Below are 27915 nucleotides of genomic sequence, written 5' to 3'. Positions count from 1 at the left end.
TCCACCCATTATCAAGAGAAAACTTAGAGTGAAAATTACAAAGATCGGGTCACTATAACATATAGCTCCCATAAAACTGATTGTTCAGATATAGGATTTTTCGTTATAACTCCTCCATTGATGCAGCTGGGAACGTGACATTTCGCAATAGTTCCACCAATTATCAAAAAAAATACTTGCAGTGAAAATGGCGAAGATCGGGTCACTATAAACCTATAGCCTCCAAACAACTGATTGTTCAGATTCGAGATTCTTTGTTATAACTTCTCCATATATGCAGCTAGAAACATGAAATTTCGCAATATTTTCACTAATTATCAACAGAAAGTTTACAGTAAAACTAACAAAGATCGGATCACTATAACCTATTTATAGCCTCCATACAACTGATTGTTTAGATATGGGGTTTTACTGTAAAACTCCTTTATTTGCCTGCGGAATGGTAGTGCGCACTCCTAACCACGTCACCACAACGGCCGGAATAAACTATACTTTTATAAACAAATTATCAAAATTACTTAAAAAAACCAAAAAATAAAACGGTCAAAACTTTTCAATAAAGGGTGACCTGTCGGGCACCCTAGACTTTTCTGTAAGAAGCTTTGTAATGGCTATGTGGTTTGGCATATTTAATTTAATAGTACATCCCTCTGTTATCTACGCACGCGGAATTTAATTGTTTTCTTGAATCAAGAATATTGAATATTATCTGCATGAAATACGCGTGTAATTTTAGTGTATGCCTACTAACTGGGTTTAATTAAAGACCCACTGTAAATGACACTACGAAACAAATCTACATCCATAAGTGCATATATTATTAAATTAATTGTTGAGTTACCATAATTCCACTTCTAATCTCCCCTGATGTCTAACGTAGGCAAACTGCTAGTGCACCGCTGTACACACAACATGTTGACCGCGTAATCGTGGGAGTCACGTGCATTTCGCAAATTAATTGCCACGCATTAATTACTTAATTTTATTTCAGAATACAGCCCCCAAGCGTTTCTCCACTTTTGCGATATTACGATGGCCTTTCCTACTGCATATTGAATTTGCTTTGCTCACATTCAATTATTTATGACGTCAGAGTACTAAATAGAAGTAGCATATAATAATATTAATAATACTAACGAAAAAGGATATGTTCTTAGTGGTCTTAAGGCAGCTTGTCATTTACTATTTTATGTCTGTATGGTTATTTTTTATATTTCATTTTAATACGACCAGGCTTTTATCGCAATAACAGACAATGACGCAATTACAGATACATACATATATAGTACATGTATCTTAGACTGTGGGAAATAAGAGGACTACTATTTCAGTCCCAGATGAAAATTTCGTTTTCGATCACAAAAAAGGGTGGCAAAATTTTAGTTATCGCTCGCAAAAAAAAAACAATTAAATATAACAAATAAATAAAAACCCTAGTAGCGTATTCAATTTTAGTATAATAAAGTGCAAGGGTGATATAGCTAGGACTTACCATTGCTTTTTGGCAATTTTTTTGGTTGACGGTATAGGTCACTTTCTTCCAAGCAAAATATGAAATACTCTTGGCGATTTTTAGAGCCTCTTCTCTATACTTGCCACGGTCAAGAGCTCGCTTGTAAACTATCCTTTTCTAGATTTAAAAATTACGAAGCCAGATGTAGAGTTTAAAGTTACTCCTTGCAACAATGTGCCGACTTCGATTAGCCCTGGTGCACCAGAGACCTGGGAAGAAGAGGCAGCTCAGAAGGCGATCCGAGACCCACCACCCCCACTGTCCTCAAATATCAATCTCTCCTCCCTGAGCATTTTCTTCTCCCAATATTCACTATTAGTTGATATGGATTTTAATATGTAATAAAAAATTTTACTGCTGGATGGTTTTGGACTTAGTTAGCAATGTTATCCCACGATAAATTAAGGATAATCGAGTTATTTTGTTAATTCTTCCTTAAACGATTTTTCATTTTTAGCTTAAAACACTTGATTATGATGACATAACAAGAATTAAAAAAAAAAAAATGACCAACAACTTTTTGGTTGAAACTTATCCAAGCCCATTTACATGTAGTATTTACATATACGCCAATTCCCAGGGTGCTGCACTAGATATGTATCTATTTCCCTTTATAATTACTACATATGATTTACACCAACACAAATATTTATTTTATTTTTATATCCACAAAAAAAACAGTAGCTCATACAAACTCCCTATGTTTATTTTCAGATACCCGACAGCGGCTTAACACATCTACCAGAACGTATATTAATCTTTCGCCATGACTACAACAGTCCAAATGTGTTGCACATCATCAACTCAGCTGCAGAAGTGGTCGATGAGACGTTGGTGGAGATTGTATTGACTGCCAGCCGTAAGTGGGGTCATAGCTTATTTTCATGAGCTGAAAGTTTTATCTTCCAACTTTTCCCCAGACAACTGATTGATATGCTTTTACATTTCCTCTCCCACAGCCATCCTGTATCCCACATCGGAAATGCCAACTTTGAAGCCGCATACGCTCAATGTACATTCGTACAAAGCACCAACATTTTGTGATTTCTGTGGTGAAATGCTGTTCGGTTTGGTGCGACAAGGACTCAAATGTGATGGTAAGTGTGTGATTCGAATGGCTTCGTTAGTATGTATTTGCTTTATGGCATTTGTATTCATTTTCAAGGTTGCGGTCAAAATTATCATAAACGCTGTGTTGTGAAAATACCAAACAATTGCAGTCGCCCGAATGATACTAGCTCGAGACGTTCGTCGGCTCTACAACCGCCACGTAGTCCCTCAGGTGGTTCAACGCAATCGTTGGTCTCGAATGACGATCCGGCGCGAAGTGATGGCGGTAGCTCACTGGTAAAGCGAATGTCGGATTTGATGAGTGATATCATTAAGAATTAGAGTAAATTGAAACTAAGCGCTGTGAAGATACATAAATGACAGTAGTTGAAAAAAGTTCCAAGACATTTTTTTAGAGATTTCTTTTACTTAAAGCTGGTTTTCACTGTTTTAAATTCAATGGCATTTGTCGCGACATAAGTGAAAACACATTCTCAAATTTTTGGTCCATAATATAATCGGTTTAAAAATATGTTGACAAATTTTGTGGTCGTACTATGACATAGTGAAAACCGGCCCTTAACGTAGATTCGCGCACAATCGAGAACTTATAATCCTGATAAAAAAGCATTATTTGTAAATTTACTGATACTCTTAGTTAGTAGCAGGTGCAGGGTAGTTTAAATTACATAATTTTTTACTATTTTATTTAGTGAAGCTCTTAAATACTATTTCAGATTAGGTATCTGCGATCTGGTTTAGAGTATTTACGGAATAAATGTAAAAGTTTTTATAATTTTGTAATTTTATTTCCTTAATATTTTATACTAAATTTTAAACAAAATTAATAAAGAATAAAAAATTGTATCTTATGTTGACTTTTTCTTTATCGTTTTACTCTCACAGCTGCCAATACTCTAGGCCAGATCATTTAAGTAGAACTCTACACAAATGGAGATTCGGTGTTTTCGATCATTTTTGATAGCGCTTAATTCATTGAATGTCAAGCTGCTTTTGCACTTTGCCAATACCCTTTCTTCCATGCGATCTGTTTTTTATTTCCTACTTCGTAGAGTGTCCCCCACTATCGCAGTCACAGCCGTTCGCCTTCTTCGAGTAGCCGCAACGGCACGCAGAGCAGCAATCATTGCCTCGCCGCCAATATTTCTATGTACACGTCAACTCTCGCTTACGCCGAAAAAATACGCATTCCACACACCTTCATGGTGCATACCTATGGTATCCCAACCGTATGCCAATATTGCAAAAAACTACTGAAAGGTCTGTTCAAGCAGGGCCTCCAATGCAAAGATTGCCAATATAATGCGCATAAGAAGTGCTTAGATAAAGTGCCACACGACTGCACCGGCGAGCGGCAGCTGCATGCCAACGACTTTGCCGATAACACGCCCACGCATGCGCATACACCGAAAGCGGGCGACAACTTTTTTCGCGAGGAGTTCGATGATAGCGATTTCGAAGACAATCCCTCGCCAAGTGGTGGTGGTTACACAGGTAACTTGACGCATAAGTATGGAACCGCAGCTGGAGCAAAATCTGTGCGTGCCGGTATTCCCAAGACGACAACGAATGCACACAATTCGCCACCAGAGCTGGTCAATGGGCTGGTAAGTCCTGGCGATGGACGTGTTGGAGGATATGCGGATGGACGTAGCGCGGGCGAGGGGCAGTCAATTGATGGACAATCGGAGCAATCGAGCTCTTCTTCATCGCCCAGTGCCAATATACCATTAATGCGTATCGTACAATCAGTGAAGCACACGAAAAAGCGTGGCGGCCAAGCGATCAAAGAGGGATGGCTGGTACATTATACCAGTCTAGATAAAACAGTAAAGCGCTTTTATTGGCGCTTAGATTCGAAGACGCTTACGTTGACGCTCTTTCTCTCCGAACAAGGTAGCAAGTATCACAAGGATATACCACTATCGGAAATACAGGGTATAGATGCGAATCGTGATTTTCGTGTAGACAACAATTATTGCTTCGAACTTAAGACGGCCACCATAAGCTACTATGTAGGCCAGGATCCATTAGTGGGTGTACGTGAAGAGCAGCCAGTAAGACTGCCGCCACCAGACAGCGGTATTGGCTCGGATATCGCTAAAGGCTGGGAGACAATCATCAAACAGGCCTATATGCATGTCACAAACACGCGTAAGTACATACATACATATTGCACAAAACAAGATATTGGGAAGAATGGCTATTGCGATAGTACATGCTTATGTAACCGTGAATTGTTTACAGAATGCTGTGAATCAGAAGAAAACGTACAGGATATGGGTCAGCTTTATCAGATCTTCCCCGATGAAGTGCTTGGTTCTGGACAATTTGGTGTTGTCTATGGAGGTGTACACAAGAAAACCAAACGTGAAGTGGCTATTAAAGTTATTGATAAGTTGAGGTTTCCGACTAAACAGGAGGCACAACTCAAAAACGAAGTTGCCATATTGCAGGTCAGTGGCATTTAACTTTCCGTGTCCTAAGTAAAATTTGGTACTAACGGAAAAAATGGTTAACCAACGTAGCACTGTTGCTTGATTTGAAAATAGTTAGTTTACCGAAGAATAAGTAAAATTTTCTAAAGGCAATGGAAAAAAGATCATCGCGTTTGTTAACACAGGCCCCTACCAAAAAACAAACATATACCCTAGAGTCTAAAGAATTCTAGTAAGGCAATTTCGAAAAAAAAATCTTTTATTTTTTGGTCTCCTCGAAGAACATCGATATACCATACTTTGCGATCCGAAGATATGACGAAAAATGTAAACAGTCGGTTCTGCCATAAAAAAAAAAATTTTTTTTCGAAATTGTCTTGAAAAAATACTTTAGACTCGGGCGTGTACGGCGAACTTTTTTCACCTTTGTAAGGTGGTACGATCTAATGCGCAGTTGGTATAGAACAGCGCTGGGCAACTTTGAGGCAAATGCGGCCCGTATGAATGTTACGAAGAGGCATAAAACACCCATCCTAAAGGTCAATGAAAGTTTTATTTTTATGTTAAACAAATATAAGCTTTGTCCCGTTGCTAAACTAAAGTGGTTCGAAATCGCAGAAGATTTCTCAAAAACTATGGTCAAGGGACACTTCGATCTAGGAGGCGTATGTATGTATGTACCTCGGCTATGAAATCCCTACCTTAAAACCTACAAGATGCGGTCAGATAACTAAATTAATGTAAAAACTGACTTAGTAGATGATTTTCTTATACTTAAGGGATCGACTGTATCAAATGATAAGTCATTAGTCTTTGTATGCCGGCCGACGGGTTTTCGGCATCAAAGAATGTCTTCCTTCGTTTTGAGTTTAGCCCCTCATTACAAGTCTAAAGAAAAGCAGCAGAGTCCACAAAGTGGTCTCGGTCCCCCCACGATACGAAATGGTCGTATAAGTCGAAGATCGCCCTATCTCAGAATTTGATTCAAATACATTATATCTCAAGTCCCCTGTTCCAGATGGCATTTACCTATGCCTGCTGTAGCAGAGCTTGGGCTTAATATCTGGACCACTACTTAGATTGCTGAGAGCAAGTCTCTTACTTGCTCACATACCAGCAACACGGAGAGATGTCAAAGTGGTCTTTATACCCAAAGTGGGGAAAAACTCAGCACAACTCCCAAAGGCGTATAGGCCAATTAGCCTCAGCTCCTTTCTAGTAAAGACAAAGAAAAACTTATTGACTTTCACATAAGGGATAACTTTCTCAGGAATAAGCCTCTATGTCAGAGTCAACACGCATATCAGGCAGGCAAATCTACTATTACTGCAATACATAGCCTAACTCAAGTAATTGAAAAGGGATTGCGGTATAAACAGATAGCTTTGTTTGAATTTCTGGACATATCAGGTGCTTTCGACAATGAAGCAATCTCGATAGGATATTCCTGGCCCTCTAACGGATTGGATCATAAGTATGTTGAAATCCAGAACTATAATATCNATAAGGGATAACTTTCTCAGGAATAAGCCTCTATGTCAGAGTCAACACGCATATCAGGCAGGCAAATCTACTATTACTGCAATACATAGCCTAACTCAAGTAATTGAAAAGGGATTGCGGTATAAACAGATAGCTTTGTTTGAATTTCTGGACATATCAGGTGCTTTTGACAATGAAGCAATCTCGATAGGATATTCCTGGCCCTCTAACGGATTGGATCATAAGTATGTTGAAATCCAGAACTATAATATGNTCAGGCAGGCAAATCTACTATTACTGCAATACATAGCCTAACTCAAGTAATTGAAAAGGGATTGCGGTATAAACAGATAGCTTTGTTTGAATTTCTGGACATATCAGGTGCTTTTGACAATGAAGCAATCTCGATAGGATATTCCTGGCCCTCTAACGGATTGGATCATAAGTATGTTGAAATCCAGAACTATAATATGCGAACTAGGAAACAGCAGGCAAGCAGTGACTGCCACCCGCGGCTGTCCTCAAGGGAGAGTCTTATCGCCCCTACTGTGGTTACTGGTTGGCATGAGGACACAATTTGTTCCAGATTGCAAGCTACGCTGAGACTAATNCCCCTACTGTGGTTACTGGTTGGCATGAGGACACAATTTGTTCCAGATTGTAAGCTACGCTGAGACTAATAGACTGGTGTGCTTCAAAGGGGTTGTCAATAAACCCGCAGAAGTCCACCATTGTCCCGTTTATNGCGAACTAGGAAACAGCAGGCAAGCAGTGACTGCCACCCGCGGCTGTCCTCAAGGGAGAGTCTTATCGCCCCTACTGTGGTTACTGGTTGGCATGAGGACACAATTTGTTCCAGATTGCAAGCTACGCTGAGACTAATAGACTGGTGTGCTTCAAAGGGATTGTCAATAAACCCGCAGAAGTCCACCATTGTCCCGTTTACCAAAATAAGGAAAGAGAACTTGACTAAGCCCACCTCGGCAGGGAGAGAAATTGAGTTCACAGAAAAGGCGAAGTATCTAGGGGTAACTCTGGACAAAAGGCTCAATTGGAACTCACATCTCCATAACGTTACCAACAAGGCTAGAATGGCGTTTTAGGCCTGTCGGAGACTCCATGGTAAAACTTGGGGAATATCACTCAAACTAACGTATTGGTCTTTCAGTACCGTCGAGTACCTGTTGTCACATATGCGGCATTAGCCTTGTGGCAAGCTAGTGCGGGTCCCACCTTGAGCATGCTACACCGCTTGATCTCTATCTATTCTGATAGCAAAGGAGGCCTGCTGGAGCGCCCTTCAGCTGCCCAATGTAATCAGCATGAAGATTGGGGGGATCTTTGGGGTCACTTGGAGGTTCTCAAGCCTTTTCTGGATGGTCCCGCTACCAAGCTCACAGATATCATGTTACCGAAATTATCCTTTTACAAGCCCTGCAAGGTCAGAATTCCTCAAATGGACTGCTGTAAAGCGATAATATCTATGATTGACAAAGGTACCGATAGATCAACAATGGAAGACGGGATTACTGAGGCAGGCGTGCTTGGACCAAGGTTCCAATAGAGTCTGCCAATAGGCTCATATCCAACCATACTCCATGCGGAAGTCTTCACAATCGAAGTCTGCATTCGAGAATGTCTTCGTAGAAGAACAAACGGGGCCAGAATAAATAGTATGTCGGATAGTCAGACCAGATAAGGGCTTTAGACTCATTTAGAATGACATCAAGGCTTGTAGACAGTTGTAAAACTCTTCTAAATAGCCTAGGAGCCCATAATAGAGTTATGCTGTGGTGGGTCCCTGGGCATGAAGGGTTTGAAGGCAACGAAAGGGCTGACTATCTCGCAAAGCGTGGAGCGCAAACGCGAATACATGGTCCCGAGCCACTCTGTGACGATACACTGCAGAACTGCTTAGGAGTTGGGAGGAATCTCAGATTGCTGCCCACTGACGTAAGTCAAAGGGAATGAGATAATCAAAGAAAAGCATAATCCCTTCCAGAAGGAAGTCAGAAAGACTCCGTGAACTCTGCCGGGTGGGTCTTAAAACTCTTACAGGCTACCCGACAGGACACTGCAAGTTAAGGTACCATCTGAACAAAATGGTGCTTTTTGCAGAGCCGGACTGCAGGTTCTGTGGGCTGGCCGAGTAAACCTCAGAGCACATTCTGTGTGATGCCCGCGTATCATGAATATCAGACTGATATTTACACCTTGGGGATCGATTATATTCTCCATCCAAGATTTGGAACACGGCACTCTCCAATGTGCTTAATTTCTTGAATAGCTTAAGGTTTGAGTGACTACAATTAAGGTTTAGCACAATAGATCTATTAGGTCGCAGCCCGACTATACCCGACGTACTAACAATAATAATAATCTCATACGCCGCTTCGAAATCGCTCTTTCTTAATATAAATTCAATATATCGCGAGATGAGATAGGACGTTTTCGAACCGGCAGCCGAGATAGGGCGATATTCCGCTCAGCCGGTGAAATGCTGACCTTCTTTTGCCAATTTATCGGAAGATACCTATCTGATAGTTGTGAGAGATGCACTATGTTGCATTTAGATATATAGATAAAAGCAAGGCTATGTCTGAACAAGAGACCTGTGACCTAAAAGATTCCCAAACTTAGCTTGCTCAAAACACCGTCAACTTCCCTATTGATTCCTTTGAAACCTTAGTAGTCCTTAAGGCATTCCAACTCTCCGATAACACCTCTTCGGTGCGCATGAAATCGTAGTTGATTTTGACCAGTTAGGTGCCTGCGTAATTACTGTTTAATTTAATGCTATCCGATCTACATATTTAAAGGGTAGCGGAAGAGCTTGGTCTGTCTATGGCCACCCACCGCCCCATGACCACCTGTAACCGCAGAAGAGTCCCGGTCTTAAAAAGGTAGTTAAGGATCGCTCTTGCACCAACTTGTCAGCGTCGTTGAGTTCGATCTCAAAGTTCGACAGTTATAGGCCCGGAAGCCTTTTCAAGTTTTAGTTTGGCGCAGGTTAGGATTGCTAAGACTTCAAGCAGGAGCACCGTGTGCCATTTTACCAAGGGGGTGGCAAGTTTGGTGCCGAGACACCTGCAGCTAACCTGTCGGCGATTAACGGCAAGGAGTCCGTTTTCCAAATTTTTCGCGATCTGGGATTTTCACTTGGAACTTTCATTGGTTATGGAGCCAGAAACTCCTTACGTTTCCAAACCAGGTATCTTTGCAAGAATACCTGAGTCAAACTTCCTTGTATACAAGTAGTCGTTGGATAGTCGATATTGCAGCTAAATAATGGCTACTGTTTCTTGAATCAAAATAAGGAGACGTAGTACGAACGTTTTTTGCAGCATTCTTCCACCATACTATGGATGCGTAAAACACAATCGTACGTACCAAAATGCGGTAAGACCGCTCCATCAGCCTCGAATTCAATTCCATGTTCTCCAAAAAAGTCCCGTGGACCCGTTGACACGGCCTTGTGGCTTTACCAACGTTTTTTTTCAAGATTGTATTTAAAACAATAACTGTTTTCATTCATTTAATTGTTTTGCAATATTTTAAATTTTTCTACAGAACATTTCTCATTGCGGTGTTGTGAATTTAGAGCGCATGTTCGAAACGCCAGAACGCATATTCGTTGTGATGGAGAAGCTTAAAGGTGATATGTTAGAGATGATACTCTCGCACGAACGTGGACGTCTTAGCGAAAGAGTAACGAAATTCCTAATTACACAAATACTCATAGCGCTAAAACATTTGCATAGCAAAAATATTGTCCATTGTGATTTGAAGCCGGAAAATGTATTGCTCTCATCCGATAACGAATTTCCACAAGTTAAACTATGTGATTTTGGTTATGCTAGAATTATCGGTGAGAAGTCTTTTAGGCGGTCGGTTGTGGGAACACCAGCATACTTGGGTAAGTAAAAATGAATGGATGTGTAACAATTTATGCCTAATACATTCGGACGCCTCTATAATGAAATCGCCCATAACAAAAAATCCTCTGTAACAACGCTTTTTTAAGAAAATGCGAAAGTTTTTTATTAGAATTTGGAATTCTCTACTGGAACTGCTTTGTCACGAATTCCTCTCTGTTACGAAGTATTGCAAGAAGGCAAAATGCTTTCTCTTAAAAATAACTTCTCCTTAATGATCCATTTTAAAAGCACTGCAACAGAGTTCTCTCTCAATTTCCCCAATTTTTCTTAAAGTAACATTATTACTGGTTTTTACAAAAAACCCCAAAAAAGCAACTAAGATAATCACTAATTTAAAAAAAAAAAAACTTTCATGATGCCTGCCCGAGCAAGCAAATTTTTAGCTCCTTTACAACTAAGTGCTAAGCGGTCCCAAACAACTTCATTATAGAGGAATTCAACTGTAGTTAACTTCAGCTCTTGGAAGCACGTTTTCGGTTTTCAAGTTTTAATGATTTTATTCTACCCTTACAGCTCCTGAGGTGCTCCGCAACAAAGGCTACAACCGTTCACTGGATATGTGGAGTGTTGGTGTTATTATTTATGTCAGCCTCAGCGGTACGTTCCCCTTCAATGAAGAGGAGGACATAAATGATCAGATACAAAATGCCGCTTTTATGTATCCGCCAAATCCATGGAAGGAGATCTCCTCTAATGGTATAACACGAAATATGTTAAGAACAATGGATCACAAACTTTTATATTTTTTTCATTCACCTACTACTATCCCATTCCTGTGTGGAATTGCTCGTTGGTTCCAACAATCAAGCAAATCTTTTTCTATGGATAAGTTTTCGAGATATTTGCCATTTACCGTTATTCAGCTTAATAAAATAGTGGTTCCACGTATATCTTGCGCACCAATTTAACAATTTTAATACGAAATACGGCAAATGAAAGCCAACAAAATTCTTCATAAACCGCCCTGCAAAAAATTGGACTAATCCGGGATGACTTCGGGAGCAATCGCAAAGGAGCATGCGACTAATACCACTTTTGACCTCTTTATATGGAATGAACTGATCGCTTTTGTTCGAGCATGTCCTATGAAGAGACTAATTGTTCCCCTTTATACCAGAACGGGTATAAAAAGCGACTAGTAACTTAAAAAAAAATAAAAATAAAAATTTGCGCCATCTGAGATTCGAGCCGGGGCGCTCAGTTTTGTTAGGCGAATACTATCTCTGCGTGCCAACGCCGCACATGAAATTTCATTGACTAAGTGCGTACATATCATTAAATAATAATAATAATAGTACCCGTTAGAGATGAGTTGTGGACTAGTTGATCTCCAAGTATACCCATAAGGGATGAGTCGGGACTAATTGACCTCCATTAGTACCCTTATGAGACTAGATGGGACTAATTAATGCCCAATTGTACCCGATTGAGAGTAATCTCGGAATACTCTCTTTAGAGATTAGTCGCACAATTTTTTGCAGGGCGTAAATACATAAATTTCCGATAATTCTTGATTTCTGAGAACATGGTGTTTCCCAGGTGTTCATGGCCTATGAGTAACATTCTTTCCTGCTCATTTTTCACACAATAAATCTTTGCGCATTTTCATTTGACCACTCATTCCATCTTTATTCATCCATCTATTTCTTCATTAGGGCTTGATTTTTTTTGCAAAAAAATTGCACAGAATCCATTACTTTTTAAATTTTTTCCCTGTTAAATTTGGTTTTTTTCAAAAAAGCACAAAAAAAGTGGAATGATTAATTAATTTTTGAGAAACTATAAGGCGCATGGAAAAGTGATGTATTTACAGTTTATTGAGAAATTCGTGCGCTTTTAATTGCCGTACTTCATCACAAAATAGTTCGATTGGTTCGTAAGATATACTCTATTGAGTGGAACCACTTTTTTTTTAAGCTGAATGACGGTGAATTGAAAATACCTAAAAAAAAGGTATCCATAGAAAAAAATTAACTCAACTTTCGGAATCACCAAGCAATTCTACATAGGAATTGGATAGTGGCATTAATAAACCATTTTAGCTATAAACAAGTGTAATTAACTTCAGTACGCATATAAAACTTTCATCTATCCTTTCAGCCATCGACCTCATCAACAATTTGCTGCAAGTGAAACAGCGTAAACGCTATACTGTCGATAAAAGTTTACAACATTATTGGCTACAAGATAAACAAACCTATAGAGATTTGCGCAATTTGGAGGGTCAGGTGGGCACACGTTATTTAACGCACGAAGCGGACGATATACGATGGGCTAGTAGTGGTGACATGTGACCTGGTGGCGGAGAGAACAATACCAATATACGAGAAGAAGTCAGGGAAGAAGAGGATAAATTGCAAAAAAAAGAGCACGAGCAACTGCAACAACAACAAATAGCACTAATGTCAACCAACGAACCACGGCGTACAAATCCCCGCCAAAAATTATCCATACAAGAACCAACGCAGCAACATCAGCACATCGATGCGGAAGCTTGTGGTTGTCGCAGTTTACCCGGTACACTGAAAGTAGAAGCTATTGGCGATAAGGCCATAAAATGGATGCGTGGCCATTTATGTCGAAATGTGAAATGAGTTTTAAATTAAATAAAAAGCAAACTCCAAATTATAGAATAATAATAGTAAGACAAACCCCAAAGTTAGCTCAAACAGAGCTTTTGCATGGTCAAATCGGACCATGGCTTAAACTTGGTTTATACGCTGGAGTTAGATGGTTTAAACCAAAATTTCATTGTCAGCCAGCTATTAAATACATACACATAAACGCAGTTTACGAGTATGTGATCTAAGTTGAAACGTGCTCTGAAAAACTGGCCTAAGTTATATAAGTACTTCTATTACATATATATAAAACGTACTACATAATAATGTAAAAACTTATGTTTATATGTACAGTCATGTGCAGAATATTAAGACCGTCAAATAAAATTTTGGTGGTTAAGTTTAAGCTTTTAGAACTTACATACATACTACTTACATATGTATGCAATATGCATTTCGATTAAAATGTGTATCATATAATACTTAAGCTCGTTTTATTGATTTAGCGTAATTTTTAATGTTGAACTTTTAAGTTTTCCGTTAAGCGCAACATCGTAAATGCACAACAACGGGTTAGGGAGCCAATAAAAGACAAAAAAGTGTTGCGCTGCGAGAATCACATTATAAACAATTTTAATTTAAGTTAAGTTTTTTTACAATTGCGGATTAAATAAGTAGTCAATATTTGAAGAACTTTCTGATGGTCTTAATATTTTACACATAACAGTATATCTACATACATTCGTGCATAGATAGCTTAAAAGCTCCTCAGTGCCCCCAATTGAGTAAAGTTAGTCTCTTCAAAAAACAAACAAAAATCCTTTACATAATAAAAAATGACATAAAGAATCGATATATATATATATATGTGTGTACATCTGGATGTGTGAGTGTAGCGATTCACTGTACTTTGATAGGTCACAACTATGGACTGTGTATGTAACTATATAGAATTTTTTAAAGAATTTTCCTCTAAACAGTACCTTACACGATCTTCGTATGGAATTGTAATTTATTATATACATACATACTTACGTAATATATAGCACTTATAAAAATTGCATAAGTAAGAGTTTACGGGAAACACGAATCAATTTAATCCAACTATATAATATCGTAATTATTCAAAAATATTGTGCATATGTATGTATGTGCATTGTACATACCATATGTATGGATGAACATACATATGTATATGTATATGTAAGCATATAAACATGTGTAGTTAGTTTGCCAAGTAAAGACAAAGCTTAAAACAACTGAACTATTGTGCTAAATTTTTCTCTACAATTCAATAACTCAACATATGTAGTCCATACAAAACTTAAAATATGTACATATGTATGTACGTTAGCATAATAACAATTTTACATATAAATACATAAATAACTACATATGTATGTTCTGTGCTATATATCCCCTTAGTATGTAAAACTTTTAAGATCACTAAGATCCGTCTTATGAAATAAACTGTTATTATTATGATGCTCATCTTTATTTTTCGAAATAAATATTGGTAACTTTGCTGTTAAGCAAAAGTTAAGAAATTGGTTTTTTTTAATTATATTTGTATGTAAATATTCTAACACGAAAATTTATATTTTTATTTTTTAGCAAATACCCGGCATGCTTCACTTCACCTTAAAAGTATTTTTGTGTTATTACTCCCTTCGAACACTCTTATGGTTCCATTCGTAAAAAAATGAATTTAAAAAGCCTTGCGAATTGAGATGTGGGTGTTACTCATATTTTCGAAAGTACTTAGACTTAGTATCGACTTTCTCATGCGAATTTAATTTATGGTCTTATAACTCGAGTCTACTTATCACGCGCTTTCCTCAAATGGTAACTAAGTCAATATCTATGTACCTTTTCTTATCAATTTAACTGAATTAAATTTTTCAAATAGTAGGCAAATATAGACATGGAAAACTTTGAGCGCTTTGAGCGACCTCTAAATATTTTTTGATTTCAAAATAAAAAATAGTGGTGTACTTTTTTTCGATATAGAAAAAATCTTACAATTCCGACTTTACTGTTTTTGCACCACCCCAATGTACATATACATACATATGTATTTATGTTGGAAATTTCGCTGGTTCTTTTAGGAAAAACAGTAATATTTGTTACTTGTGAATTCGTATGCAACGGTTGACATTCTTAAAATTGCAAGTCACATATTGTACATACATATCTACATATGTACATTATATGTAAAAATCATGAGGCATGAAATAAATGTCTGTAACGCACCCACAAAGAACAAAAATAAAAGAAACGATTGTATGCACTAAATTGAAACTCTTAGCTCAATGTAATCTTCATGCACTGGAATGAATATTTCTTTCAGTTCTTCGACAGCTTTGGACGCACCAAAATGTTAGCTTTACACTTACGTGCTCTATTGTTTATAATTTCAATTGGACTTCAAGCCCATAAAGTAGCGTTAGCAAACAACACTGAGGCCAAGAAACCCAATCAGCACCCCTCTAACGAAGATATGACAACACCTAGTCCAGAATGGCTAGAATATCAACGTGAACGCTTTGGCAACACAAAAGATATAGAAAGTTTGAAGAAATTGCTTGATCCAGCTTCGCAACTGCTAAAAAATAAAGCCGGCATAATAGATCCAACGTCGCCACCTTTAAAACCGAGCGAGATTTCGGCAGCAATGGCAACACAACCGCTTAAAAGTTATGGTATGGCTGCTGGTGAGAAAGTTTCAAATGGTGATGAACCAAAGGACACAGAAGAGATCAGCCATGATGAGGAGGACGAAGGGGAAGCAGATGATATGAGATCTAAAGAGGGCAATACAAATATTTTTCCACATGTCATTACTGGCATACAATACCCATCAATGCAAGGATTTCTTAATTTTATAAGAACTGTGCAGCGTAACTGGGTTAGGCAATCGAGATTGACGATCGAACAAAAGATTAAGAAATTGAAAGGATTGAAAAATAAAATTATGCGCATGATTGGTAAAATTTTTGAAAGAAAAAATGTTGGTCTTTATATTTTGGTTTCAACTTAATCTCTTATAACAGAGGATCAGTTCCATATGATTTGGACGCCAAAAGTGCATATGCGGCGCAAACGTGGTTTATTGGATGAATCCAACCTCAATTTTCCGCCGGAGGCAGCCTTAATTAGCATTAACTTTTTAACGTTTGCAGTGTTTTTAATTAAACTGGTGCTAGTGAGTTCACAAGAGTTTAATTTCCAATTGATTATTACTTATAATTTCTTTATTTTTTTACAGCAAGTGGTGCACATTGTAAAAAGTAAACACTACACCCTAAGTGGATTTGGTTTTACTAATACCGATACCATGACAAAATCTACATAAATTTTAAATAAATATGTCTTAATAGAGGGTTAAGGTCTACCGCGACAAAAAAAAATAAAATAAAATTCATATATCTAACGTATTTATGGGCCAATTCGTCTGCTTTTTTATATATATATACTTGCTATGTAAGTATAAACATTTCTGCGAAGTATGGTCTTGAAGTTGAAGCATAATAAATAGGGATGTGCTGGGTATCCGGTAGATATACGGAATCCGGCTTATGCAGCCGTTTTTCTGTTATCCGACTATCCGGCCGCATACTGACTAAAATCCGGCCGAATTTCCAGATATTGAATATAGAAGATTCAGTTTAAAGATCTAGTTCAGAATTTTTTATTTTTATTTGTATAATAAAATTAAGTAGTATCCAATTAGTAATTAAAGTCAGAGCTGTTAAATTTCCATTACGATTAGTAATCATTACTTTTTTTGCATTTTGTAATTTTGATGATTATTTTAATTTTCTGACATAACCCAGCCCTTAATAATTAATTATTATTTATAATTATCAAAAATAATCATGATTAATTGCCATTAAGAAAATAATCAAAAATAATCAAATAATTAGAAATAATCAAAATTAATCAATTTTTTTTTTTAATTATTCCATTATATTTAATTGTTTGATTATTTTTAATTATTTGATTGTTTTTAATCATTTGATTGTTTTTGATTATTAGATTATCTTCAATTATTTGATTATTTCTAATTATATGATTTTTTTTTTAATTATTTTCCCAAATAGATGAACTTGTGTTTTTTACCTGAAAACAGTATGAGGCGAACTTTTTAAAAAGTTTTAAACAGATATTTTTGATGTTCTTGCATCAAGGAATCCTTTTCTATAGTAGCAGGAACCGAAAAAAGCATTTTTTATATTTTTTTGAATTCGTTGCATGCTGTTTTTAGGTCAAAAGAAAGATAAAAAATCAAAAAGTTTACTTTTTATGGTCATTTTGAAGGTCATATTGAATAAATAAAATTTTAGATTTTTTGTACTTCTTTTGACCTAAAAACAGCATATAATGAACTTAAAACAATATATATATACACTACAGCATTAACCACAGAAATTTCATCCCCGAACATTGTACAATATATTATTCACAAATTGAAATAAAATTAAAAAAAAAAACAAAAAATAATCAAAAATAATCAAATAATTATTTTAATCATATAATTAATAAAATCAAAAACAAATTCAAAATAATCAAATAATTATATTAATCATGCAATTAAGAAATAAATCAAAAATAATTGAAAATAAGCAAGTAATTATATTAATCATGTAATTAAAAAATTTCAAAAATAACTGAAAATAATCAAAAATAACAAAACAGTTATGTAATTAAAATTAATGAATCAATTCATTAATTTTTTTTTTTAAATAATTGATTATTAATCATTAAAATGGTGCAAATCATTAAATGGTTACCAAAAAAAACATGATTGAATTAATAATCATTATGACTATTAATCATTATTTAACAGGTCTGATTAAAGTTAACAATTTTTTATTTCCTTCATTTTGAAAAGAAACATTTCCTAATTATCGGGCAACAACCTCTTTCGATTTTCAACATAAATGCTACCCGATGCACTCGTTCTGGGTTCACTGAGGATGATGATGCGCAAAGATATTTCATTGCCAGTGTAAACAAATTTGGAAATTCATTGCGGCTATGCTTTCACCACATTAAAGGATCTTCTTGTCTGTGTATAAGGGGTAGCTGTAAATATTTCTCCATTTCTAAAACGCTGCCTTTTTTCTTGTATGGCCGCTGCCGTGTCCCAAAAACAACTAGAATTACTCCAAATCATATTAAAACAAGTTTCATGAAAAGAGCCATGCACACTTCGCAGAACTTTGCGATGTTGTAAGAAAAAAAGAAATCAACTTTCATTTTTGTCACATAGCGTCACTCTATTTCACTGCGTATATTTAAGGACCATGCGGTTCGATTGTTTTCTTCTTTTTTTTTGTTGAATATAGAGATTATTATGTGCTACACAAGGGTCCAAAGAATTAAAATGATTGTAGAACTACTGCCAGACACGGCTTGCCACACACTAGTGCCATATACCTTAAAGACTCGGGCCAGGAAAGCGCGGTTAGCCTAAGCGCGGAACGGAGGAAGATACCGAGGACGAGGTCAGGCAAAGAGGGGTTGAAGGCTTAGGTGCGATATACAGTTGTGGTCAAGATCTGCGACCGACTTATCGACAAGACCAACCAGAATGAGGAGAAGGAGAAAATGTAGGCTTGAGCAAAAGGCAGCGGTCTGTGAAAGAAGAGGCAGTAAAGCCTATAAAGAAACAGAAATGTAAAGACGAGGCTGCGAGGCCAAACGTCATACAGCTTCCCCCTACATCCAAGGCAGCAGCGGCGGCCAATTTGATTGCCAAGCGACATCTGCTCGTGGCGCTCTTCGAACGCAATAGCAGATGACGCAAGAGAGGTGGAAGGTAGTGGAAATGCAGCTGCTTGAAGCGTTATTCGCGACAAGGGACGCGAAACCGAACGCATCTATGTCGACATTTCACGGGCAGGGAGGTTCAGCGGCGTCAAATCATAAGTTGTAAGTATTACCCCTTGTCAGCATAGGGAGTGGTGAAAGACATCCAATGCCCCCTTCCATACCTCGAGATAGTAGATCGCAGCGAGATCCGTCGACCCCGAAAGCGAAGGTCCCACCCCCTCGCAAAATAAAACTGGAACATGCGGAGAAGGATCTCAGCACCAAATAGATCCTACAGTCGTCTCTCAACCTACGTAACGTGGGGACGACTGAGCTGGACACTGCATCCAACTTAATGCTTAAGGTCCTTCAAATAAATCTCCATAAAAGTAAAATAGCCTCAGGCGAGCTTCTCCTCAACTTACAGGGGGCCGGCTACGATGCAGCTTTAGTCCAGGAAGCATGACTCCCTTTGGGCAGCCTAGTTTTTGGCCTCAAGTCGGAAAACTAAGCTACATATGTTCCCAACACGCATGGTAAGGTAAGAACGGCACTTGACGGTTGTGACGCTAAACGACGTCAACGACATAGTTGCCAACTTGGTGCTTTAAGCACTAGATTTAGTGCTTTTTGAAAATTAAAACGCCCAAAGAAATGGTTTAGTGCCTGGTGCCTTTTTTAGTGCTTTTTTTCTGAACTCAGATTTCTCAAATGTATATATGTATATGAAACATGAAATAATTTGAAATATTTATCGGTTCTTGTAGATTTTTTGGTGCTGAATCCAAATCTGGATGCAGAATTTCTCCAGCACGTCAAAAGATACCCTAACCTCAAAGTGCCAAAAACACGGGTTTCGCCATATTTGAGGTTCTATTATGAAAAACAATTTTTTTTTTTTGCTCATTTCTTACTCTTCCCCTTTAAATTTCATTTTCGTTTGTTGTGATAAGATTTTTCTTTCTCGTGATATACTAGTTTTCATGTGCAGGACTTTGGTATTATTTCGTAAGCATGCATCATAATAGCATGTGTAGAGGCTATTCAATCGTTATGAGCGAAAAAGTTTTGAATATTGTCCATTTTTTTACTTTTTAGTGCTTTTAGTGTTGAAAAACGCTTTTCTTTCCAAGTTTTGGTGCTTTTGGAAATTGAAAAGTTGGCAACGCTGGTCTACGATGAATCGCTGCCCGTTGCGCCTTGCTACCATGATTCAGTAATACAAGGTTAGACAATTATTGACAGCTGCGGTTTGACACTCCCTTACAAAAGGTTGCATTTACGAAGGACAGAGAAAGGGCAAGAATGCAATCCCTTGTTTCGAAAATGGTAGTAGAAAAGTACGCAAAGTAGGCAATTAGTAGTGAAATTCCTTTCGTAAATTCTAATGTATTTGCAGGAAATCTGGCATTTTAAACGAAATGTTGAACGTAATATTGATATATCTACGTGAATTACGTAATTTATATGCTATTTAGCCGTATAAAAACTGCAAAATAACTCAAAATTAAAATAAGACTACTATGAGATTGATCCAATGCTTAGGTTTTCATCGGTTAAATATGCTTCATATGCATATACAAATAAACATATTGCACAAAAGCTTATACTTTTATTTCACACCAAAGCTACACTGTTTCCCTGTAAATTTGCAAAGAAGCAACACGGTGCCACTGCTAAGGGAGCGGTGCGAGAGAGACAACTGTCAGTTTATCGAACCTTGTATTATTGAATCATGCCTTGCTACATGCCCCACGACAACGACATACCGTCGAGGGAGCTTCATAGGCTAGTACAAGTGGCTGGCGATGGGAAGCAACCGCTTATAGTAGGATCCGATGCGAATGCCCATCGTACGGTGTGGGGAATGGCGGACATAAATGAAATAGGCTTTGAGTAAATGGCCCTAAATGTATGATCTGAAAATGAATTTTTGAAGTTAATCAACAATCTACTTAAATAGGCCACCTGAAATTGGGCCTAAGTTTTTTTCTCTTCGTTTTAAATTCTATATACTTATTTATTTATTTAATAATTAACTCGGTCGTTTACGCATCGAATTTGCCTCGGAATTTTACGAGGCGCGTAAACTGGGCTCTATATAAGTTTTGACCGTTCTTTTACCAGGATTTTACGAGTTTAGGGCAATATTCTTAATTTTCGCAACATTTATAAAAAATTTACAACAGATTCGCAATGTAAAGGTATGCGATCAAATGTCCACCAAAAATATATCTCTCTTCGAATGCAAGAAAATTGAGAGTTCGTTAGCGGGAGCCAAACTGCGTTCATCCCGATGCAACCCCGTTAATACATGTGTCAATTCTATAAATTAATATACATGCAAAAATAATAATTAAAGACTCAAACAGCCACGAAAAAAAGGATCTTTGCTCTTAATTTTATAACAAAGCTAAGCCTAAAGCGTTTCGTGCTTTTCAGGCTTTCAGCGATAGCTGAATTGCATAGCTGAAATCGACACGGGGTATTACTTACGATGTATTTTCCTATCGCATTGCATCGTATTACAGAGTAACCCCAGGGGGTTACTTGTTGTGGAGTTGTGCTCTAACCCTGGGATTCAGTAATTCAGTCTCATCTCAAGTCACTAAATTTGAGATTAACAATTAGTGACTATTTTTGTGACTTGAGATGATTGGGCTATTCAGCAGGAGAGAGTCACAAAAAGTTTACCAAAAATGTGTGGTGAAAACAACCACAGACAGTCAACTGATAGCGTTTATGTATGCCTTTTGCCGCGCCGCCCGAAGAATCGCAATGGCCGAGTGGTCAAAGCATTAGGATGCCGTTCGAGAGGGTCTGGGTTCGAGTACTCCTCGGGCGTAGAGCCATTTTTATATTTTTTTTATTTAGCATTTTTTTAATTAGTTTTATTTTTTATAATCTTTAGATTTTAATGTTAAAAAATATATATATTTTTGTATGATATTAAAGCATTTTGGTTTATTTTCTAACGAAATTCTTATTGAAAAATTTTCTCGCTTCATATTCGAGTTTTTTTTAATAAAATGGAAAGCAATTAACTTTTTCTAAATATTTTTGTTTTTGAGACCTGCTCTTACCCAGTTGACAAATTAGTGATTTTTTTTAGACTAGAGACGTGAGGCAGCGTACTGAATACCAAATATTTTCAAAATCCAAGTTCACCACCAAAAGTCACTATTAGTGCTTAGAGACCGCTTACTGAATGCCAGGGTTAATTTAAAAAAGTCACAGAAAACGCAGGTAATTCGAAATGAAATAAAAATGAGTCATTGTTTCCATATTTATATTTAACATATCGTTATCTTATAGTAAAAAGTTGCAAAGCCCACTTTTACAAATTTTACACGAGAGGAAAAAACTTCTTATAGCCCTTTTCTTCAAGTAAATCGCTTTTTTAAGTTATAGTTTTTTTTTAGTAAATGTAGATATAGATATGGGTGTATCATTATTATCATTTCTTTTAAATACAAACATTATTTCGCATTAATTTAAAAATAAATCTGAAAGTTTCTGATACATTTTTTAGAATTTTCTAGGAAATAATTAGTGTGCTTTTACACAGTTCAAGTATTGAATTCAATTCTGCTCGGACATGGAAGAGAGGGGGTGAGAAGAAAAGGGACGAGTACACATTCGTCTGTACCGTCAAGTCGTTTCAACTTTCTTGCTTTGCTTTTGGCATTTTCGTTGCTTCACATTTAAAGAACCAAAGACTTGAATTCAACAGAATTGAAACGTGTAAAAGCAAATAAAAAACACAAAAGAGAATGAGCAAGAATTGCTTTCAAGTACTTGAATCATGTAAATCAGGTGTTATTAACGTTCAGGGAACAGACATTGACTTTTCAACCAGACAGCTGGTTACTTTGACGGCGTTCCAAGCCACCATTCGGCCAAGCAAGTTTTCAAAGTAAATCAAAGCAAAATGAAGTCAGCAAGGCGCGCAAAGCAAGAATGCATTGGGCCAGCGCCTTAAGTTTTCAAAAAAATCGATGCATCGATACATCGACAATTTATACATCGAGCGTGTGTGAATCGGTAACAAAGTTCGCGGCAAGTAAATTTTTGACAAGTTTGAGGTGAATAAAATTTCAGTAGCCCATAGGGCTAGTGAAATTTTTGACAAATGCATAGAAAATTTTGACAATTGCAAAGATTGCTGCTGTGTGTAATTTTTCGTAAAATAAAAGCTTAAGTTGATGAACTGCAATCAATGATGGTAGATGTTTTCTTAAAATATTAATTTCACTAAATTTGTAATAGTTTATTGCGCATAAATCTGCGGTTATGAAAAATTTACTGCTGTCAAAAAAGATTTCATTTCACACAGCAGATTGGCAAAACTGTCTCACCATAGTACAAATATTATTCAACAGCTTTCCCCATAGAACTTTGCTACCGATTCACACACGCCCATCGAGTGGAAAATTTTCGATGCATCGAAGCAAAACATCGATATTTTCGATGCATCGATATTTTTCCGACATTCCTAGTGTTCATTTGTTTAGTTTTTTGGAGTCATTAAATTTTTACAGAAGTCATGAAAGAAAAGGCCACTATTGAAAAAGTATATGCGCGTAAGCGTACCGCATCGATGCCAACATTGCGTAAGAATTCCTTCACTATTAATATCATTTGTTTTATAAGGGAAATTGATTAAATCACTCTGCTTTAGTGAATTTCCAAAATGGCCAATTGGCTGCTGTCAGCAAGCACGCTACCCAATTTTGTCGGCTATTGCAAAAAAGTGGTAAATCACCAGTAAAAGTCGCAATGGTCACTGCCAAGGACCAAATCTATCATGGTGTCGTTGATGGCGGAGAAGCACCTGCACTCACAGATACTTACATCTGCGTGCGCAATAAAATTACAAACAAAGTAATTTATTGGTATATGATCTAATATCGTTTAATAACCCAGATTATATTTGAATAGGTGCGCATTATACCCATAGAGCAGGCTACACTTAGCAATCACATTTACAACACCCTTGAACAAAAGCCTCTACCAACCTTGACAGCTGAGCATACTAAAGCGGTCCTAATGAAACAATTTGGCGGTCGAAAAGCAGCGCGTTTTGCTGCTAATCAAGAAACTAATAAGATTAACGTCGATGTGCTTAGAAATGATTTGGAAAATACTGTACGCGAGACCGATTTAAATGGCCAAGTTGAGGAAAAGCCAAACACGGAGCATAATTTCGATATTTTGCGTCCAAAATTCAATAAAGATGCAAAGAAATTGGAAGAAGTTTATAATGTGCACGATATTGTGCCCGGTGAACTGCTAGATCGACTGGATGAAGAGTCGAAAGTAGTATATTCTACGCCCGTGGACAAATTGCCGTAACTTTTTTAATCTTGCTGAAAATTTTGCTCTTATAACTTTTTGTTACTTTACAGCTTACAATCAGAGTTCTTATGCAAATGCGTTAAACAGATACAAGATAGCACTCCTACACCAGAGGGATTTTTAAATTTGAAATTAATTATCTACATGGATTGTTTGCTGAGTTTGCTTAAAACTCGTGCACGTTCACTGAAATCCGTCGAACTTTCCGGTATAACAGAAAAAGCAGAGAATGATGTTCGCACACGTTTTTCTGATCCTAATTCCAAACCTTTGTAAGATTACATTATGCAGAAATTAATTTATTTTACTACTTCAGTAAAATTTTAACTTTTTTTTAGTTCTCGCACCCCACACACTTCTGAAAAGGCCTTGTGTTATTTCATAGTAATGGCTACTATTATCAGCGAAAACTTCAGTGTGGATTTAAATGTGCTGTCGCAAGAGCTAGGCGTTTCAAAGCAAAAATTGCTGAAGTTCGCCCACATTGTGAATGTTTGTCGAGCACCAAAAACAGATCTGCTGACTTTGAGATTACCTAGCAAAGTTACAACTTTACCAGGAAGTTTAAGTAGAAAGTCGAGAAAGTGATCTGCCACAAACATAAGTGTAAGAACGCATATGTAAATACAGTTTTTAAATATTGTTACAATTCACTTGCAAAATGGTATGTAAAAATATATACATAGTTGTGAAGTGACAAAAAAAACGCGGTGTTTTTATTAACCTACTTCAAAAAAGGAAGGGGTTACCATTTCGTGGGAATATTGCTGTTTTTTTTATCTATGTTGTCGCATAACTTTGGAACACGTGAACCCATTTCGATTTTTTTTTTCCATCGGAAAGGTGATAACTCGAGGGTGGTTCCATACTAATACTTTAGATCCGATTATATCATCATCAAGTCGGTTGTGTTTTTTGCTCAAAAATTACTTATCTTATGGCCTAATTCATAAAAAATAAAATGTAATTAAAGAGCTCTATAAAGCTACTATTTCACGCACTCTTTAAAAGAGTCTAGATACATTCGGCGCACCATATCATATATGTGCATTTGGAAGGCTTGCTGTTTAAAATAAGAATCTGTTTTAAAGCCATATCATTGCGAACACTTTTATTTTATAGCACCAATATATGGCTTTATAGAGTGGATGCAATACACTACAGTATATAATTTCGTAAAAAAAAAATCTTTAATTGCGAACTCTGATTCAATTTTATACCATCAATATATGGCTTCAGTGTAGGAAGCAATACACTGTAGTATATAGTTTCTTAAAAAAAAAAATATATTTAATTGCGGGCACTGATTCAATTTTATACCACCATTGTATGTTTGGCTTTAGTGTCGGAAGCAATACAATTTTATACCACCTATATATGGCTTTAGTTTAGGAAACAATACAATACTATATAATTCCTCTAAAAAAAAACATCTATTTAATTGCGTACACTGATTCAATTTACATTGGTGGTATAATATACATCGTTAGTGTAGAAAGCAATACACTATAGTATAGTTTCTTTAAAAAAACACCACCATTATAAAAAATAAAATAACATACATAAGTTAAAAAATTATCCGGGTATCCATGCGGAATATGTACTTATTTAATTCATATCCGTGCTTTGTAAATATGTATGTATGTACATATACATACATATATGTATATAGATTTGTTATTCATCACTCATTTCTTAAGGTCAAGGCCAAAAAAAACCACGAAGCCACAGCTAAAAGCAATATCCAAAAGTTACTACGGCATGATTCATAGGCATAATCTACGAATACTACCTAAATATAAATGTATGTATGTAAGTAGAAATGAATGTGCATGTGCATTTGCCTATGTAAACGGATTGGGATGTTAATACAAAGTAAGTCAAAAGGAATAATTGAAGATATTAAATGGAATCAATGCGTCATTTTAAGAAATTTACTCTCTTACCAGCAAAAGTTAAACCAAATATATAGGCACACATACATATGTATGCCACAATATAATCAAGTGAATATCCCTTTTTTACAAATGCATCAATGCAAAGCATCATTCTGCTTTATTCAGAAACTATAGGATAGAAGGAGTCAAGACCAAAATCCAAATCCCATAAATCATACCAGGCAATCAATCATTGCAATTAAACTAATACGAAATACTTTATTGGTGCACATTTTGTTCGAATTTATTTATGTTAATCCTTCCTTAAGTAGTTATGTATGTGGCTGCAAAAATGAATGGCATTATCCAAGCACACAAATTTTACTGTTAGAACGAAAATTACATTTATTGGAATTTCTATAAAACGGTTTGCATTAATATAAGGTATTCGCTCAAATACATTTAATCGAAACTTTCATAAAAAAATATTCTGCGTTTATACATTACTCTTTTATCCACATATTGTGTTATATATATGTATATAGCATTTGAGTACTTCTTGTATGCCAGTAGCCCATTATGTTAAATCGTACATAAATCTAATCAAATTTGTATGTAGTATTTATTTTTAACGAATAAGGCCCTACTGAAATTTTTATTTATATCGTATATAACTTGAGAAGCTAGAAAAACAACTACCATATTTTCTTTTGTTTGAAGCCAATGTAAATTTATGTGATAATATAATAATTTTAATAGCTTTGCAGAACATTTTATTGGAAAATCGCTAAACTGTTTCGAGTTTTTATGCAATTACTGCTTTAATTTTTCGTCTTTACATATCCGCGAAAAACACTTAAAAGGTCTATACCCTCCCCTGGCTGGAACCATACTTTTTTGGCTCATTATTGCTCATCATTGTTGAGTCTTAAACAGCCAGGCCAAATACCGATACAATGCAATACATAGTTTTGTTTTCCCAGCGAACAGTGCAGCTGCCGTCAGTGTCGTTGTTCCAATAGCATGAGCTAGCTGTATGTAAACCGGCGCCATTCTTTTGCATAATCATCGATGTAACAATATACTTGTATGGTTTCTGCTCCTTAGTAAGCACACTTAGGCAGTTCTCAACAACTTGACCAGTCCAGTTGTTTACCTTGTCATGTTGGTAGGCGTTGCCTCCGATGGTGTTCTCAATTGCGTCCTTAATTATTTTGCTTACGTCGTCCACTATGAACTGGCTTTCATCACGGGCTTCATCCATTTTTAAAACTCTTTTATTTAAACGGCTGAAGAAATATATTTGGCGTATCGATTACAATACTAATTATGGCCAATTGCGGAAAGATTTAAGGCAAATTTATTGGAAAATTCGGGAAAGCAATGCTTGAAAAATCTGTAGTTTTCTTCACTTTTGCTTTCTCTTAACTTTCTCAGTAGCGAATCCCAGAGAACGTTTAAAACAGAGAAGCAGCAATTACGAATAGCCGTGTGAATTGTCAAACACTACCAAAATCGCTCTGGAAGCTCACCACTCGAATCGAAAATTGAGAGCGGAAAATTAACAGATCTGAGCGGCAAGTTAACAGAGCTGAGCGGAGATACAATTTTGTTAATTTGTATCAATGTTAAGTGCTTTGGTTTGGATTTTCTTTTTCGCTGCATTGATTTAATAAAAAAAAAGATGAAAATTCTTGGTTTAATTAATGAAAATTAATTTTCGAAAATATATGCCAGGGAATGCTTTAAATCCAAAAGGTAGATTTGTTAACTAATAAATATGTGAAAGCTATGAAAATATGCAAACTCATTGGTGATTTGCCGTCGGCATTTGGGTCGCAAAAATCGATTTTTTTTTTT

General features: G+C 36.5%; 4 protein-coding genes across 7 annotated transcripts in view; 3 read left to right on the top strand and 1 right to left on the bottom strand.

Moving 5' to 3' along the window:
• PKD (serine/threonine-protein kinase D3) overlaps positions 1-13821 on the top strand; it is a 34938-nt gene extending 21117 nt beyond the window's left edge. For all 4 annotated transcript variants that reach the window (XM_017624864.1, XM_017624865.1, XM_017624866.1 and 1 more), the window contains exons 4-11: positions 2228-2372; positions 2473-2610; positions 2679-2860; positions 3637-4738; positions 4832-5040; positions 10075-10420; positions 10956-11138; positions 12543-13821. In XM_017624864.1, coding sequence (XP_017480353.1) covers positions 2228-2372; positions 2473-2610; positions 2679-2860; positions 3637-4738; positions 4832-5040; positions 10075-10420; positions 10956-11138; positions 12543-12736 — 2499 coding nt within the window. In that variant the 3' untranslated portion in view covers positions 12737-13821. The remainder of the gene's footprint in view (positions 1-2227; positions 2373-2472; positions 2611-2678; positions 2861-3636; positions 4739-4831; positions 5041-10074; positions 10421-10955; positions 11139-12542) is intronic.
• A 107-nt stretch (positions 13822-13928) lies between these two features.
• On the top strand, positions 13929-16470 carry LOC108369701 (uncharacterized). Its single transcript, XM_017624868.1, has 3 exons — positions 13929-15990; positions 16057-16208; positions 16272-16470. Exons 1-3 carry the CDS (start codon positions 15327-15329, stop codon positions 16356-16358), a joined length of 903 nt encoding a protein of 300 aa, XP_017480357.1. The 5' UTR covers positions 13929-15326; the 3' UTR covers positions 16359-16470.
• Positions 16471-23302: 6832 nt separating this feature from the next.
• Positions 23303-24787, top strand: Polr1E (RNA polymerase I subunit E). The gene is made up of 5 exons (XM_017624869.1): positions 23303-23433; positions 23502-23704; positions 23762-24171; positions 24229-24450; positions 24517-24787. Exons 1-5 carry the CDS (start codon positions 23367-23369, stop codon positions 24764-24766), a joined length of 1152 nt encoding a protein of 383 aa, XP_017480358.1. The 5' UTR covers positions 23303-23366; the 3' UTR covers positions 24767-24787.
• Positions 24788-26330: 1543 nt separating this feature from the next.
• On the bottom strand, positions 26331-27495 carry Dlc90F (dynein light chain 90F). Its single transcript, XM_017624863.1, has one exon. It carries the CDS (start codon positions 27317-27319, stop codon positions 26984-26986), a length of 336 nt encoding a protein of 111 aa, XP_017480352.1. The 5' UTR covers positions 27320-27495; the 3' UTR covers positions 26331-26983.
• Between the last annotated feature and the right edge of the window lie 420 nt (positions 27496-27915).

This window comes from Rhagoletis zephyria, unplaced genomic scaffold, assembly GCF_001687245.7.
Source record: "Rhagoletis zephyria isolate East Lansing unplaced genomic scaffold, Rhagoletis_zephyria_1.1 Rzeph_scaffold_03809, whole genome shotgun sequence".
In the NCBI taxonomy this organism is placed as follows: Eukaryota; Metazoa; Arthropoda; class Insecta; order Diptera; family Tephritidae; genus Rhagoletis; species Rhagoletis zephyria.
The sequence above is the reverse complement of the archived record's forward strand: the minus strand, read 5'-3'. Positions and strand labels throughout refer to the sequence as shown.

What these genes read in the sequence shown, in the direction of transcription:
- LOC108369701 (XM_017624868.1), top strand. Translation starts at nt 15,327, where the DNA reads ATGCACTGGAATGAATATTTCTTTCAGTTCTTCGACAGCTTTGGACGC. An exon ending in TAAAATTATGCGCATGATTG is followed by an intron (nt 15,991 to 16,056) that starts GTAAAATTTTTG and finishes CTCTTATAACAG; the next exon opens with AGGATCAGTTCCATATGATT. An exon ending in TTTTAATTAAACTGGTGCTA is followed by an intron (nt 16,209 to 16,271) that starts GTGAGTTCACAA and finishes ATTTTTTTACAG; the next exon opens with CAAGTGGTGCACATTGTAAA.
- Polr1E (XM_017624869.1), top strand. Translation starts at nt 23,367, where the DNA reads ATGAAAGAAAAGGCCACTATTGAAAAAGTATATGCGCGTAAGCGTACC. An exon ending in GCAATAAAATTACAAACAAA is followed by an intron (nt 23,705 to 23,761) that starts GTAATTTATTGG and finishes ATATTTGAATAG; the next exon opens with GTGCGCATTATACCCATAGA. An exon ending in ACGCCCGTGGACAAATTGCC is followed by an intron (nt 24,172 to 24,228) that starts GTAACTTTTTTA and finishes GTTACTTTACAG; the next exon opens with CTTACAATCAGAGTTCTTAT.
- Dlc90F (XM_017624863.1), bottom strand. Translation starts at nt 27,319, where the DNA reads ATGGATGAAGCCCGTGATGAAAGCCAGTTCATAGTGGACGACGTAAGC.